This window comes from Scyliorhinus torazame, chromosome 2, assembly GCF_047496885.1.
Source record: "Scyliorhinus torazame isolate Kashiwa2021f chromosome 2, sScyTor2.1, whole genome shotgun sequence".
Classification (NCBI taxonomy): domain Eukaryota; kingdom Metazoa; phylum Chordata; class Chondrichthyes; order Carcharhiniformes; family Scyliorhinidae; genus Scyliorhinus; species Scyliorhinus torazame.
This window is the reverse complement of record NC_092708.1, coordinates 216,963,849-216,976,301: the sequence shown is the minus strand read 5'-3', so window position 1 is coordinate 216,976,301 and position 12,453 is coordinate 216,963,849. Positions and strand designations below refer to the sequence as shown.

At 46.2% G+C, this 12,453-nt stretch overlaps 1 protein-coding gene across 4 annotated transcripts in view; it reads left to right on the top strand.

Annotated features, from left to right (window-relative positions):
* The window catches only part of map3k13 (mitogen-activated protein kinase kinase kinase 13), a 208,635-nt gene that overhangs the window by 183,091 nt on the left and 13,091 nt on the right, over nt 1-12,453 (top strand). For all 4 annotated transcript variants that reach the window (XM_072483863.1, XM_072483854.1, XM_072483872.1 and 1 more), the window contains one exon: nt 8,887-9,190. In XM_072483863.1, coding sequence (XP_072339964.1) covers nt 8,887-9,190 — 304 coding nt within the window. The remainder of the gene's footprint in view (nt 1-8,886; nt 9,191-12,453) is intronic.

The following is a 12,453-nucleotide window of genomic DNA, read 5'->3' as shown; positions in this document are numbered from 1 at the left end:
TTCTTAAACAAAGGGACAACATTAGCAATTCTCGAGTCCTCTGGGACCTCACCCGTGCTCAAGGATGCTGCAAAGATATCTGTTAAGGCCCCAGCTATTTCGTCCCTCGCTTCCCTCAGTAACCTGGGATAGATCCCATCCGGACCTGGGGACTTGTCCATCTTAATGCCTTTCAGAATACCCAAAACTTCCCCCTTCCTTATGCCGACTTGACCTAGAGTATTTAAACATCCATCCCTAGCCTCAACATCCGTCATGTGCCTCTCCTTGGTGAATACCGATGCAAAGTACTCATTAAGAATCTCACCCATTTCCTCTGACTCCAAGCATAAATTCCCTCTTTTGTCTTTGAGTGGGCCAATCCTTTCTCTAGTTACCCTCGTGCTCCTTATATACGAATAAAAGGCTTTGGGATTTTCCTTAACCCTGTTAGTCAAAGATATTTCATGACCCCTTTTAGCCCTCTTTATTGCCGTTTGAGATTTGTCCTACCTTCCCGATATTCCTCCAAAGCTTCATCAGTTTTAAGTTGCCTAGATCTTATGTATGCTTCCTTTTTCATCTTAGCTAGTCTCACAATTCCATCCGTCATCCATGGTTCCCTAATCTTGCCATTTCTATCCCTCATTTTCACAGGGACATGTCTGTCCTGCACTCTAATCAACCTTTCCTTAAAAGACTCCCACATTTCAAATGTGGATTTACCCTTAAACAGCAGCTCCCAATCCACATTCCCTAGCTCCTGCCGAATTTTGTTATACTTGGCCTTTCCCCAATTTAGCACTCTTCCTTTAGGACCACTCTCATCTTTGTCCATGAGTATTCTAAAACTTATGGAATTGTGATCGCTATTCCCAAAGTAATCACCGACTGAAACTTCAACCACCTGGCCGGGATCATTCCCCAATACCAGGTTTCAATATGACCCCTTCCCGAGTTGGACTATTTACATACTGCTCTAAAAATCTCTCCTGGATGCTCCTTACAAATTCTGCTCCATCTACGCCTCCAACACTACATGAGTCCCATTCAATGTTGGGGAAGTTAAAATCTCCCATCACGACCAGCCTATTGCTCCTACATTTTTCTATAATCTGTCTACATATTTGTACCTCTACTTCACGCTCGCTTTTGGGAGGCCTGTAGTAAAGTCCCAACAATGTTACTGCACCCTTCCTATTTCTTAGCTCTACCCATATTGCCTCAGTGCTCGAATTCTCCATCGTGCCCTCCTTAATCACAGCTGTGATATCATCTCTGAGCAGTAATGCAACTCCTCCACCCCTTTTACCTCCCTCTCTATCCCTCCTGAAGCATCTATACCCTGGGATATTTAGTTGCCAGTCTTGCCCTTCCCTCAACCAAGTCTCAGTAATACCAATAACATCATATTCCCAGGTACTAATCCAAGCCCTAAGTTCATCTGCCTTACCTGCTACACTTCTCGCATTGAAACAAATGCACCTCAGACCACCTGTCCCTTTGCGTTCATCATCTCTTCCCTGTCTACTCTTCCCCTTAGTCACATTGAGTTTATTATCTAGTACCTTACTGGCTTTAGTTGCTGCCTCTTTACTGACCTCTAACTTCCTAATCTGGTTCCCATCCCCCTGCCACATTAGTTTGAAACCTCCCAACAGTGTTAGCAAAAGCACCCCCTAGGACATTGGTTCCAGTCCTGCCCAGGTGTAGACCATCCGATTTGTAATGGTCCCACTGCCCCCAGAACAGGTTCCAATGTCCCAAAAGTCTGAACCCCTCCCTCCTGCACCATCTCTCAAGCCACGTATTCATTCTGACTATTCTTGAATTTCTACTCTGACTGTCTCGTGGCACTGGTAGCAATCCTGAGATTACTACCTTTGAGGTCCTACTTTTTAACTTATCTCCTAACTCCTTAAATTCTGATTGTAGGACCTCATCCCGTTTTTTATCTATATCGTTGGTGCCTATATGCACCACGACAACTGGCTGTTCACCCTCCTCTTTCAGTATGTCCTGCAGCCGATCTGAGACATCCCTGACCCATGCACCCGGGAGGCAACATACCATTCGGGAGTCTTGTTTTCAACCACAGAAACGCCAGTCCATTCCCCTTACAATTGAATCCCCTATGACTATAGCCCTGCCAGTCTTTTTCCCGCCCTGCTGTGCAGCAGCCTCGGTGCCATGAGCCTGGCAAGTACTGTCTTCCCCTGATGAGTCATCTCCCCCAACAGTATCCAAAATGGTATACTTGTTTTGAGGGGAGATGACCGCAGGGTACACCTGCACTGCCTTCCTGCTCTTTCTCTGCCTTTTGGTCACCCATTCCCTGTCTCCCTCACCAATCCTAATCTGCGGTGTGACCAACTCACTGAACGTGCTATCCACGACCTCCTCAGCATCGCGGATGCTCCAAAGTGAGTCCATCCGCAGCTCCAGAGCCGTCATGCGGTCTAATAGGAGCTGCAGCTGGACACACTTCCCGCACATGAAGGAGTCAGGGGAATCGGCCGCGTCCCTGAACTCCCACATTGAGAAAGAGGAGCATAACACGGGTCTGGGATCTCCTGCCATTTTTACATTCCCAACAGTAAGTTTAAAAAAAAAAATGTACTCTTTAAGGTGGTGAGCTGGAAGACAACTGGCCTTCTCCCCATATTCGTAAAAAGTACCTCTGGAATACTGTAGCAAGCGTTGGCCTTATTGGTGGTCAGTAGTTCAAATTGGGTCTGCAACTTTTGTTTGCTTGCGTATAGCTCTGGAGTAAGATCAAGTGAGTACTGGTGATCTACCTCTAAAACTGAGTCCGCCAGCCTCTGCTATTCTAACTTCCTCTTTAGCATATGTCCGCTATAAGAAATAATTTCCCCCCACCCCAAGGGCGGCCTTAAGAGCCTCCCACAATTTGGAAGGGGAGATTGAGTTTTACCTATTTAATTTGATGTAGTCATCATTAAAGGTGGATAGGTGCTCTCAAATTTTTTAGCAGCCAGCAAAGTGGGCGTTGGGTGGGGCCAGACTCTAGCAACAGATCAACAAAGTGTGGGGCATAGTCAGAGATTACAATTACTTTAAAGCAAGAATATCCACCCAAGATGGCCTCCAAACCAAGTCAGGTGACTCAGCAAAGAGAGATCAGCAGACACCATCAGCAAACTAAAACTAACCCCATCCCAACCGCAAGGCGCCATTGCACTCGAGCAAAACCACACCCAAAAGCAAATGGAACGGCAGCAAACACTAACTTAAACTAAAACCTACAAATAACAAAACCCAACTAAACACAAACTCTTTAGCTCATTTTAAAAACTCTTGTTATGATCTGCAGAAGACTCTTTAATACACTCCTGTGAACTAACACACTTTGTTAACAGGGAGATTCCAACTGGAGAGTAAATATGATTTAACTTAGAGCACCAAGCTATGGGTGGCACAGTGACACAGTTAGCATTGCTGCCTCACGCGTTGAGGACCCAGGTTCAATCCCGGCCCCGAGTTATTGTCCATGTGGGGTTTGTACATTCTCCCCGTGTCTGCGTGGGTCTCATCCCCACAACCCAAAGATGTGCAGGGTAGGTGGATTGGCCACGCTGAATTGCCCACGCTGAATTGCCCCTTAATTGGGAAAAAATTAATTGGGTACTCTAAAATTATTTTTTTAAACTTAGAACGCCACACTGGCAACTAACAGTTGCGCCAAATGATAATAACAAAACAAAAAAGGAAAAATAGGTTAATGTAAGGAATGAACAGCAGAAATCCCTCATATATAACTACTAAGGATGTCAAGAATACATCCAAATAACAGACATGAAAAGAAATGAAAAGTGCCCGTACAATGAGCCATTGATCAGATTAAACAGAGTACAAATTGTGCTTCTGGACAAAGCAGTCAGCATCTCCCGGCGAGACAAAAAAATAGTATTTTTCTCGGAATGTTACACGAAGTTGGGCTGGATAAAACATCCCCAACTTGACTCCATATATAGGATGGATTTCACTTTCTTAAAAGCGGCTCTTTTCTTGGCTAGGTCAGCACTCATTTCCTGGTGCAATCTGATAAGAGTGGCCTTGTCTTGTAAAACGCCGCTGCTTTCTTGTCCATCGAAGCGCCAACTCCTCTTTGAAGCTGTGAAACCTTGTGATTGCTGCACGAGGAGGTTCTCCAAAGTGAGACTTAGGTCAAAGCGAACTGTTGACCCTGGGGGAGGTGGAAGCACGTTTTCACCCCCATTGTCTGGAACAAGTCTGAGAAATACTGAGTAGGGGTGTGGCCCTCGATCCCCCCTGGTAACCCCACAATACGAACATTCTGTCTTCTGGGTCTGTTCTCCAGGTTGTTCAGCTTAGCTGTTAATGTTCTGTTATCTTCGATCACAGAAGCAAGGCCGGACTCTAAGGAGGTGAACCTATCACTGTGGTCAGACAATGTAGTCTCCATGCCCTTGCTTGAGGCTCAATCAGCTTCAATGGTCAAGATCCCCTTCATTGGTCTTTTAAGATCGACAGACAAGCTTTGTCGATATTTGTCAAGCTCGACCGCCAAAATCTTTGTGAGTGCTTCGGCCTTTAATGGAGTGGTTGAAGAAGAAGCTGCTTCCAGCATCTTGCCTCCAGTTGATTCAAGGGAGGCTTCAGAATCTGGCGCTGGTATTTAGGCCAATTCTTTTTTGGCTTTGCCTCCCCTGGGCATTGCAGAGATGAGGGAATTCTGCCCAGCCAATTTCCAGAATTTCTCTGAGATGTTAAAGACCCATGGCGCCAGAAAAAAGGGTAAAAAAGGTCAGGTTTCCAGCAGGAGCCACCTTGTGCACTCCTCGGTCTTTTCCTTTGTGTATTTGGTCTCTCCTTGTTCCTTTCCAGGTCAGGTTTGAGAGAGATCCTTCTCTTCCTTCATCCACCATCTAACAGTCCCCCATTTTTTCTTCAGCTATGGCAACCAATGCTTCCATAAGACATAGGAGCAGAATTAGGCCACTGGGCCCATTGAATCTGCTCCGCCATTCAATCATGGCTGATATTTTTCTCATCCCCATTCGCCTGCCTTCTCCCCATAACCCTGATCCCCTTATTAATCAAGAACCTATCTAACTCTGTCTTAAAGACACTCAGTGATTTGGCCTCCACAGCCTTCTGCGGCAAAGAATTCCACAGATTCAGCATCCTCTGGCTGAATAAATTCCTCCTCATCTCTGTTTTAAAGAATCGTCCCTTTAATCTGAGATTGTGTCCTCTGGTTCTAGTTTTTCCTACAAGTGGAAACATCCTCTCCACGTCCACTCTACCCAGGCCTTGTAGTATACTGTAAGTTTCAATATGATCCCCCCTCATCCATCTAAACTCCAACGAGTACACACCCAGAGTCCTCAACCGTTCCTCATATGACAAGCTCTTCATTTCAGGGATCATTCTTGTGAACCTCTGGACACTTTCCAAGACCAGCACATCCTTCCTTAGATACGGGGCCCAAAACTGCTCACAATACTCCAAACAGGGTCTGACCAGAGCCTTAGACAGCCTCAGGGTACATCCGTGCTCTTGTATTCTAGCCCTCTCAACATGAATGCTAACATTGCATTTGCCTTCCTAACTGCCGACTGAACCTGCACATTAACCTTAAGAGAATCATGAACAAGGACTCCCAAGTCCCTTTGTGCTTCTGATTTCCTAAGCATTTCCCCATTTAGAAAATAGTCTATGCCTCCATTCCTCTTTCCAAAGTGCATAACCTCACACATTTCTATTCCATCTGCCACTTCTTCGCCCACTCTCGTAGCCTGTCCCAAGTCCTTCTGCAGCCCCCTGCTTCCTCAATACTGCCCGATCTTTCTTTGTATCATCTGCAAATTTAGCAGCAGTGCCTTCAGTTCCTTCTTCCAGATCATTAATGTATATTGTGAAAAGTTGTGGTTCCAGCACAGACCCCTGAGGCACACCACTAGTCACCAGCTGCCATCCTGAAAAAGACCCCTTTATCCCCACTCTCTGCCTTCTGCCAGTCAGTCAATCCTCTATTCATGCCAGGATCCTACCCTTAACACTATAGGCTCTTAACTTATTCAATAGTCTCCTATGCAGCACCTTGTCAAAGGCCTTCTAGAAATCTAAATAACTCACGTCCACTGGTTCTCCTTTGTCTAACTTCCTTGTTACTTCCTCAAAGAACTCTCAACAGATTTGTCAGACATGACCTCCACTTGACGAAGCCGTGCTGATTCAGTCCTACTTTACCATGCACTTCCAAGTACTCCGCGATCTCATCTTTAATAATGGACTCCAAAATCTTACCAATGACCAAAGTCAGGCTAACTGGCCTATAATTTCCCGTCTTTTGCCTCCCTCCCTTTTTTTTAATTTTAATTTTTTTAATTACCCCTTTTTTTTTAAATTAAGGGGCAATTTAGTGTGGCTAATCCACCTACCCTGCACATCTTTGGGTTGTGGGGGCGAAACCCATGCAAACACGGGGAGAATGTGCAAACTCCACAAGGACAGTGACCCAGAGCCGGGATCGAACCTGGGACTTCAGTGCCGTGAGGCAGCAGTGCGAACCACTACGTCACCGTGCTGCCCCCTCCCTCCCTTCTTAAACAACGGTGTTACATTAGCCACTTTCCAGTCCTCTGGGACCTTTCCCGCCTCCAGTGATTCCTGAAAGATCACCACCAATGCCTCCACAATCTCCTCAACTATCATTTTTAGAACTCTGGGGTGTAGTCCATCTGGTCCAGGTGATTTGTCCACCTTCAGACCTTTCAGTTTCCCCAGAATCTCCTCCTTAGTGGTGGCCACTGCACTTACCTCTGCCCCCTGATTCTCCTGGAGCTCTGGCATCCCGCTGGTATTCCACTGTGAAGTCTGAGGTAAAGTAACTATTCAGTTCCTCAGCATTTTTTTGTTTCCTATTATTACTTCTCCAGCCACATTTTCCAGTGGTCCAATGTTTATTTTTGCCTCTCTCTCTCTTACCTTTTATATATTGAAAACAAAAAACTATTCCCATCTTTTTTCATATTACTAGCTAACTTGGACTCATACTTCATCTTCTCTCCCCTTATTGCATTTTTAGTTGTCTTCTGATTGTTTTTAAAGGTTTCCCAATCCTCTGGTTTCCCACTAATCCTCGCCACTTTATATGCTTTTTCTTTTGCTTTTATGCTGTCCTTGACTTCCCTCGTCAGCCATGGATGCCTTGTCCTCCCCTTAGCATATTTCCTCCTCCTTGGGATGAATTTCTGTTGTGCCTCCCGAATAACCCTCAAAAATCCCTGTCATTGCTGTTCCACTGTATTCCTTGCTAGGCTCCTTTTTCAATCAACTCTGGCCAGCTCCTTCCTCGTGTCTTTGTAGTTACCCTTATTTAATTGTAATACCGTTACATCCAGCTTCTCCTTCTCAAACTGGAACGGCAGTCCCAATCTGTTGTAGATCTCCTTCGATGCATGGGGAGCAAGGACCACGAGAAAGAACTATGTCATCCACTTCGTACATTACAGCTGCCGTCACCCCCTCAAGGTTCAAGAGTTGCAGATAAGGCCCCTGTTGAGATTCCAGCAGACCGGAAGATTTTGGTTTATTCTCCTGCTGGTTGCCACGTGGAGCTCACGATGCAGAAGGCCTTCACCTGAAGGAAAAAAATCGAAACTTTGCAGAAGACTGCCCAAGGAATGCAGCTGAAAAGCTAACCTGCTTTGCAGGATGCGCTCCAAACACAAATTCTGCAGGTCCAAAGTCAGCACAAATTTGCAGTAATTCAGTGAGGTTTCATTTACCCTGTGCCTCTTTGAAGAGATCTTCCTGCTGAGCCATGCCTAGGTTGTGTAGAATAAGCAGGAGATTCTCGAGAGGACATATCCCAGCTGGCATACAATTCCACCAGTGCACTCCAGAACCCCATGTGCAGGCAATCATTATTTCAGGGCCCTTCAACTACAGTCGGCATCGTGGCTAAGGCCTGTCCCTCACACTTTCCAGCAGGAGACCCTGCTGTAGTAATCAAGGGAAGGAAGCCCTCCTGAGGCCAACTCTACTCGATAATCTGCCCTGGTTTAGACAATATTGCCGATTTTAACTCTGCAAGTGAACGGATTTTGAGGACGACGCAGTGGTTAGCACTGCTGCCTCACGGCGCCGAGGACGTGGGTTCAATCCTGGCCCCGGGTCACTGTCTGTGGAATTTGCACATTCTCCCTGTGTCTGCGTGGGTCTCACCCCCAAAACACCCCAGAAAATGTGCAAGTTAGGAGGATTGGCCACACTAAATTGCCACTTAATTGAGAAAAAAAATAATTGGGTACTCTAAATTTATCTTTTAAGAAGTGAACGGATTTTGATTGAGTTACAATTTCAGCCTGTGTACCTCAGTACAAACTGAGGATTGTACGCTGACTGAAAATGGCAGACTGGAAGTGCTATAAAAGCATCAAAATAGGTGCAAAGAATGTAATAAAAGAGGCAAAGAGGAAAATGAAAAAAACTATGAAAATGAGCAGCAAATGTTTTTCTAAACATGTTAAGAGAAAATGAACAGTTAAGAGGAACATGGGCCTTTTAAAAACAGCTGAAGTTAACATGGAAAATAAGGAAATGGTAGGCTTGTTAAGTGAGCACCTTCTATCCATTTTCACAGAAGAGGATAAAACAACCAGTGCTTTAAGGAACCTAAAAGTAAGTCAAATTAATAAATTTGATATACTATATGAGAGAAAATAAAGTGGTTTAAGACAGACAAATTTCCAGGACCTGATGGTTTCCAACCCTGGGTATTAGATAGGTGAGAACATTGGAATTGTATGGGGTCATAATTTTCCCACGGTCTCTATAGTTAAACTGTGTCTCTGGATTGTAGAATTGTGAATTTTACTGGGTTTCTGAGGCTGTGTTTCTCTCTATATTCTGCAGGCCCCACCGTTGTATGAGCAGCTGTCAGTCCTACTCCACCTTTAGCTCGGAGAACTTCTCTGTGTCAGACGGGGAGGAAGGCAACACGAGTGACCATTCACATAGTGGCACTCCAGACGGGCTGAGCAACAATAATGAGGACCGTCTGGAGGACAAACTAGACGATATGCTGTCACACACTCCTGAAATTCCCATTGAGATATCCATGCAGTCGGATGGGCTGTCTGATAAAGAGTCTGCAGTCCGCAGGGTGAAAACTCAGATATCGCTCGGAAAACTGTGCGCAGAGGAGCACTGCTATGAGGTGAGATTCTCATCATTAGTTGACAAGCTCAGTCTTTTCAGAGAGTGACACAAGAGACCTCGGGGGTGTATGCACACAACTCTTTAAAGGTGGCAAACATGTGCCAAATTAAGGAAGTTATACTAAACCTTTATGAATCACTGGTTAGGGCCCAGCTGGAGTAATTCTGGGTATCACACTTCGAGAAGACTGTCAAGGCCTTGGAGTGGGTGCAGAGGCAATTAGCTAGAATGATGCAAGGAATGAGGAATTTCAGTTGTATAGATATATTCGAGAATCTGGGGTTGTTTTCCTTAAAGCAGAGAAAACGGTTTAATAGGGGTAAACAAAATCAAAAGGGTTTTGATTGAGTGAATATGAGGAAACTGTTTCCAGTTGAAGATGGGCAGCACGGTATCATTGTGGATAGCACAATTGCTTCACAGCTCCAGGGTCCCAGGTTCGATTCCCGGATGGGTCACTGTGTGGAGTCTGCATGTTCTCCCCGTGTGTGCGTGTGTTTCCGCCGGGTGCTCAGGTTTCCTCCCACAGTCCAAAGATGTGCAGGTTAGGTGGATTGGCCATGCTAAATTGCCCTTAGTGTCCAAAATGTTTCCCTCAGTGTTGGGTGGGGTTACTGGGTTATGGGGATAGGGTGGGAGTGTGGGCTCTTTCGAAGAGCCGGTGCAGACCCGATGGGCCGAATGGCCTCCTTCTGCACTGTAAATTCTATGATTCTATGTACTAATACAAAGGAGATTTAAGGTAAAAGAACCAGGGATGAGATGAGAATATTTTACGCCGTGAGGCTCTACAATCTGGAATGCACTGCTTGATTTTTGACTTGAGTTGATTTATTATCGTCACATATGTTAGTATGCAGTGAAAAATATTGTTTCTTGCATGCTATACAGACAATGCATATCGTAACGAGAGTAAAAGATAGAATTAGAGGGTATGCTGGGCACAGCTTGCACAGATTCCAAGTAACTTCCAAAAGGGAATTGGAGAAATATTGAAAGGGGCAAAGATCCAGGGTTATGGGGGTAAGAGCAGGAAAATGAGACTAACTGGATAGCTGTTTCAAAGTACCAGCACAGTCATGGTGCCAATATGATCACCATCAATGCGATATTATTCCAGAATAAGTACAGATAAGCCATAAAGGAAATTCTTGAATTTATATATCATCTTTCATCTTACCCACTCAAGATACTTTACAGCCAATTTTTTACTCATTCTTTTAAAATAAATGTTTTTTATTCTCCTTTTTCACATTTTCTTCAAAATCTACCCCCACCAATAAATAGTAAACGGTAACGGATACAATGTCAAACCCCTTATTAACAACAATGATCCCCTCCTCCCACCATCCCCCACACAACAGCCCGCAAGACGATATAAGCATCACATTTTAAAAAAAAAACAGGAATCAGGAATCGCCCATGGTCGCCATTAACATATATAGTCCACCGCCCCCCCCAACCCATCCCCTGTCCCCCCACTAATATTCAAGGCCCTCCAATCCCTGAAGATATACAATGAATGACACCTCTGAATTGTAAACTGCACCCCCCTCACCCCCCTCCCAGACTCCTCCCCTCCACTTCCTCTCGAAAAATCCTCACCCAGTATCGGTCCCTTCCCCCAACTTTTCACCCCAGCTAGGCTCATCGAAACCTGTTCGACCAGGCCCTGATGGCCGCAGCCCCTCCCGCCACCTCACTCCCGTTCACTGGTCAGCTTAAACCAGCCAGCATGGAGGCCCCCGCCCGGGTCTCCTTCCCCTCTGCCCGGTCCCAGGAAAACAATGGAATCCCCTTTAACACACAACCCCAGCATAAACCCACAAGCCCCAAAGAACCATCATTGCAAAGGAAAGTCCCAACTCTTACCTTGTCCAAATAGACAGCGTCGACTCATTTTAGTACATACAACATGCCGTGAAGATAAAGCTACATACAGCTACATACTCTCCTACCAGCCCCCTACCCTCAGTACAAGACCAATCCTCAGTCCAATTTCTCAATTCTGCCAGAGCCCTTCTGCCTTTGCAAACACCTCTGCCGCTTCCACCGTCTCAAAGTAAAAGTCTTTGGATTTGTAGGTCACCCTCAACTTAGCTGGATACACTATGCCGCACCTTGCTGTTATACAGTGCCGTCTTCACTTGGCCGAAGGCCGCCCGCCTCCTCGCCAACTCCACCATAAAGTCCTGGTATATGTGTATACCAGCTCCAGCCCACTGCACCTCCCGCTTCTGCTTAGCCCAGCACAGGACCTTCTCCTTCAACCGGTACCTACGGAAACAAAGTCACTACTCTTGGCGGCTCACTCGCCTTTGGTATAGGCCTCCACGACCTATGAGCCCGATCCAGTTCGTATCGAGAGGGATCTTCCCCCTCCCCCAATAGCTCCGCCAACATCGTGGCAAAATACTCTGTCGGCCTTGGGCCTTCCACCCCTTCGGGCAGACCCACGATACTCAGATTCTGCCGTCTTGATCTGTTTTCCAGGTCTTCCATTTTGGCTTGCAGACCATTGTTGGTCACTATCACCCTCCGCAGCACCTTACCCATCGAGATGAGTTGATCACTGTGTTGCACTAGTGCCTCTTCCACTTACTTCACTGTCTCACCTTGCTCCCGCACCTCCGCCGCTGCGCTTGATACCGCCGCCCTCACCGGGGCAATCGCCTCCTCCACCAGCACTTTCAATACCACCCCCATCTCCTTCCTCATCGCTTCCATGTGTTTTGAGATTTGGACATCTCTCTTCTCTGTGCCTTCCTACCCTTGTTTCCTCAAAAGTTGCTCCTGGGACGGGGCATCAAAACTCTGAAAAATCAATCAACACCTCAGCCAGTGGACGTCTTGAACATGTCAGGAATCGTTGAGTGTGCCAGGATGAAGGTGTCGTGCACACTGCCCGTGCATCGGGTGCAGCTGTGTATGATGCACAGCTGATGGTCACATATCAGCTGCACGTTCATCGAGTGGAACCCCTTTCGGTTTGTGTAGAGCGGCCTGTTATCCGCAGGTGCTCACAGGAGGACATGCATCCTGTCAATCATAGGTTAGGTGGATTGGCCATGGTAAATTGCCCTTAATGATCAGAAAGGTTAGGAAGAGTTATTGGGTTACGGGGATAGGGTGGAAGTGAGGGTTTAAGTGGGTTGGTGCAGACTCGATGGGCCGAATGGCCTCCTTCTGCACTGTGTGTTCTATGTTCTAAGATCCTCTGGGGCATGTCAGCGATGGCGGTGATCTCCACTGTCTGGGCAT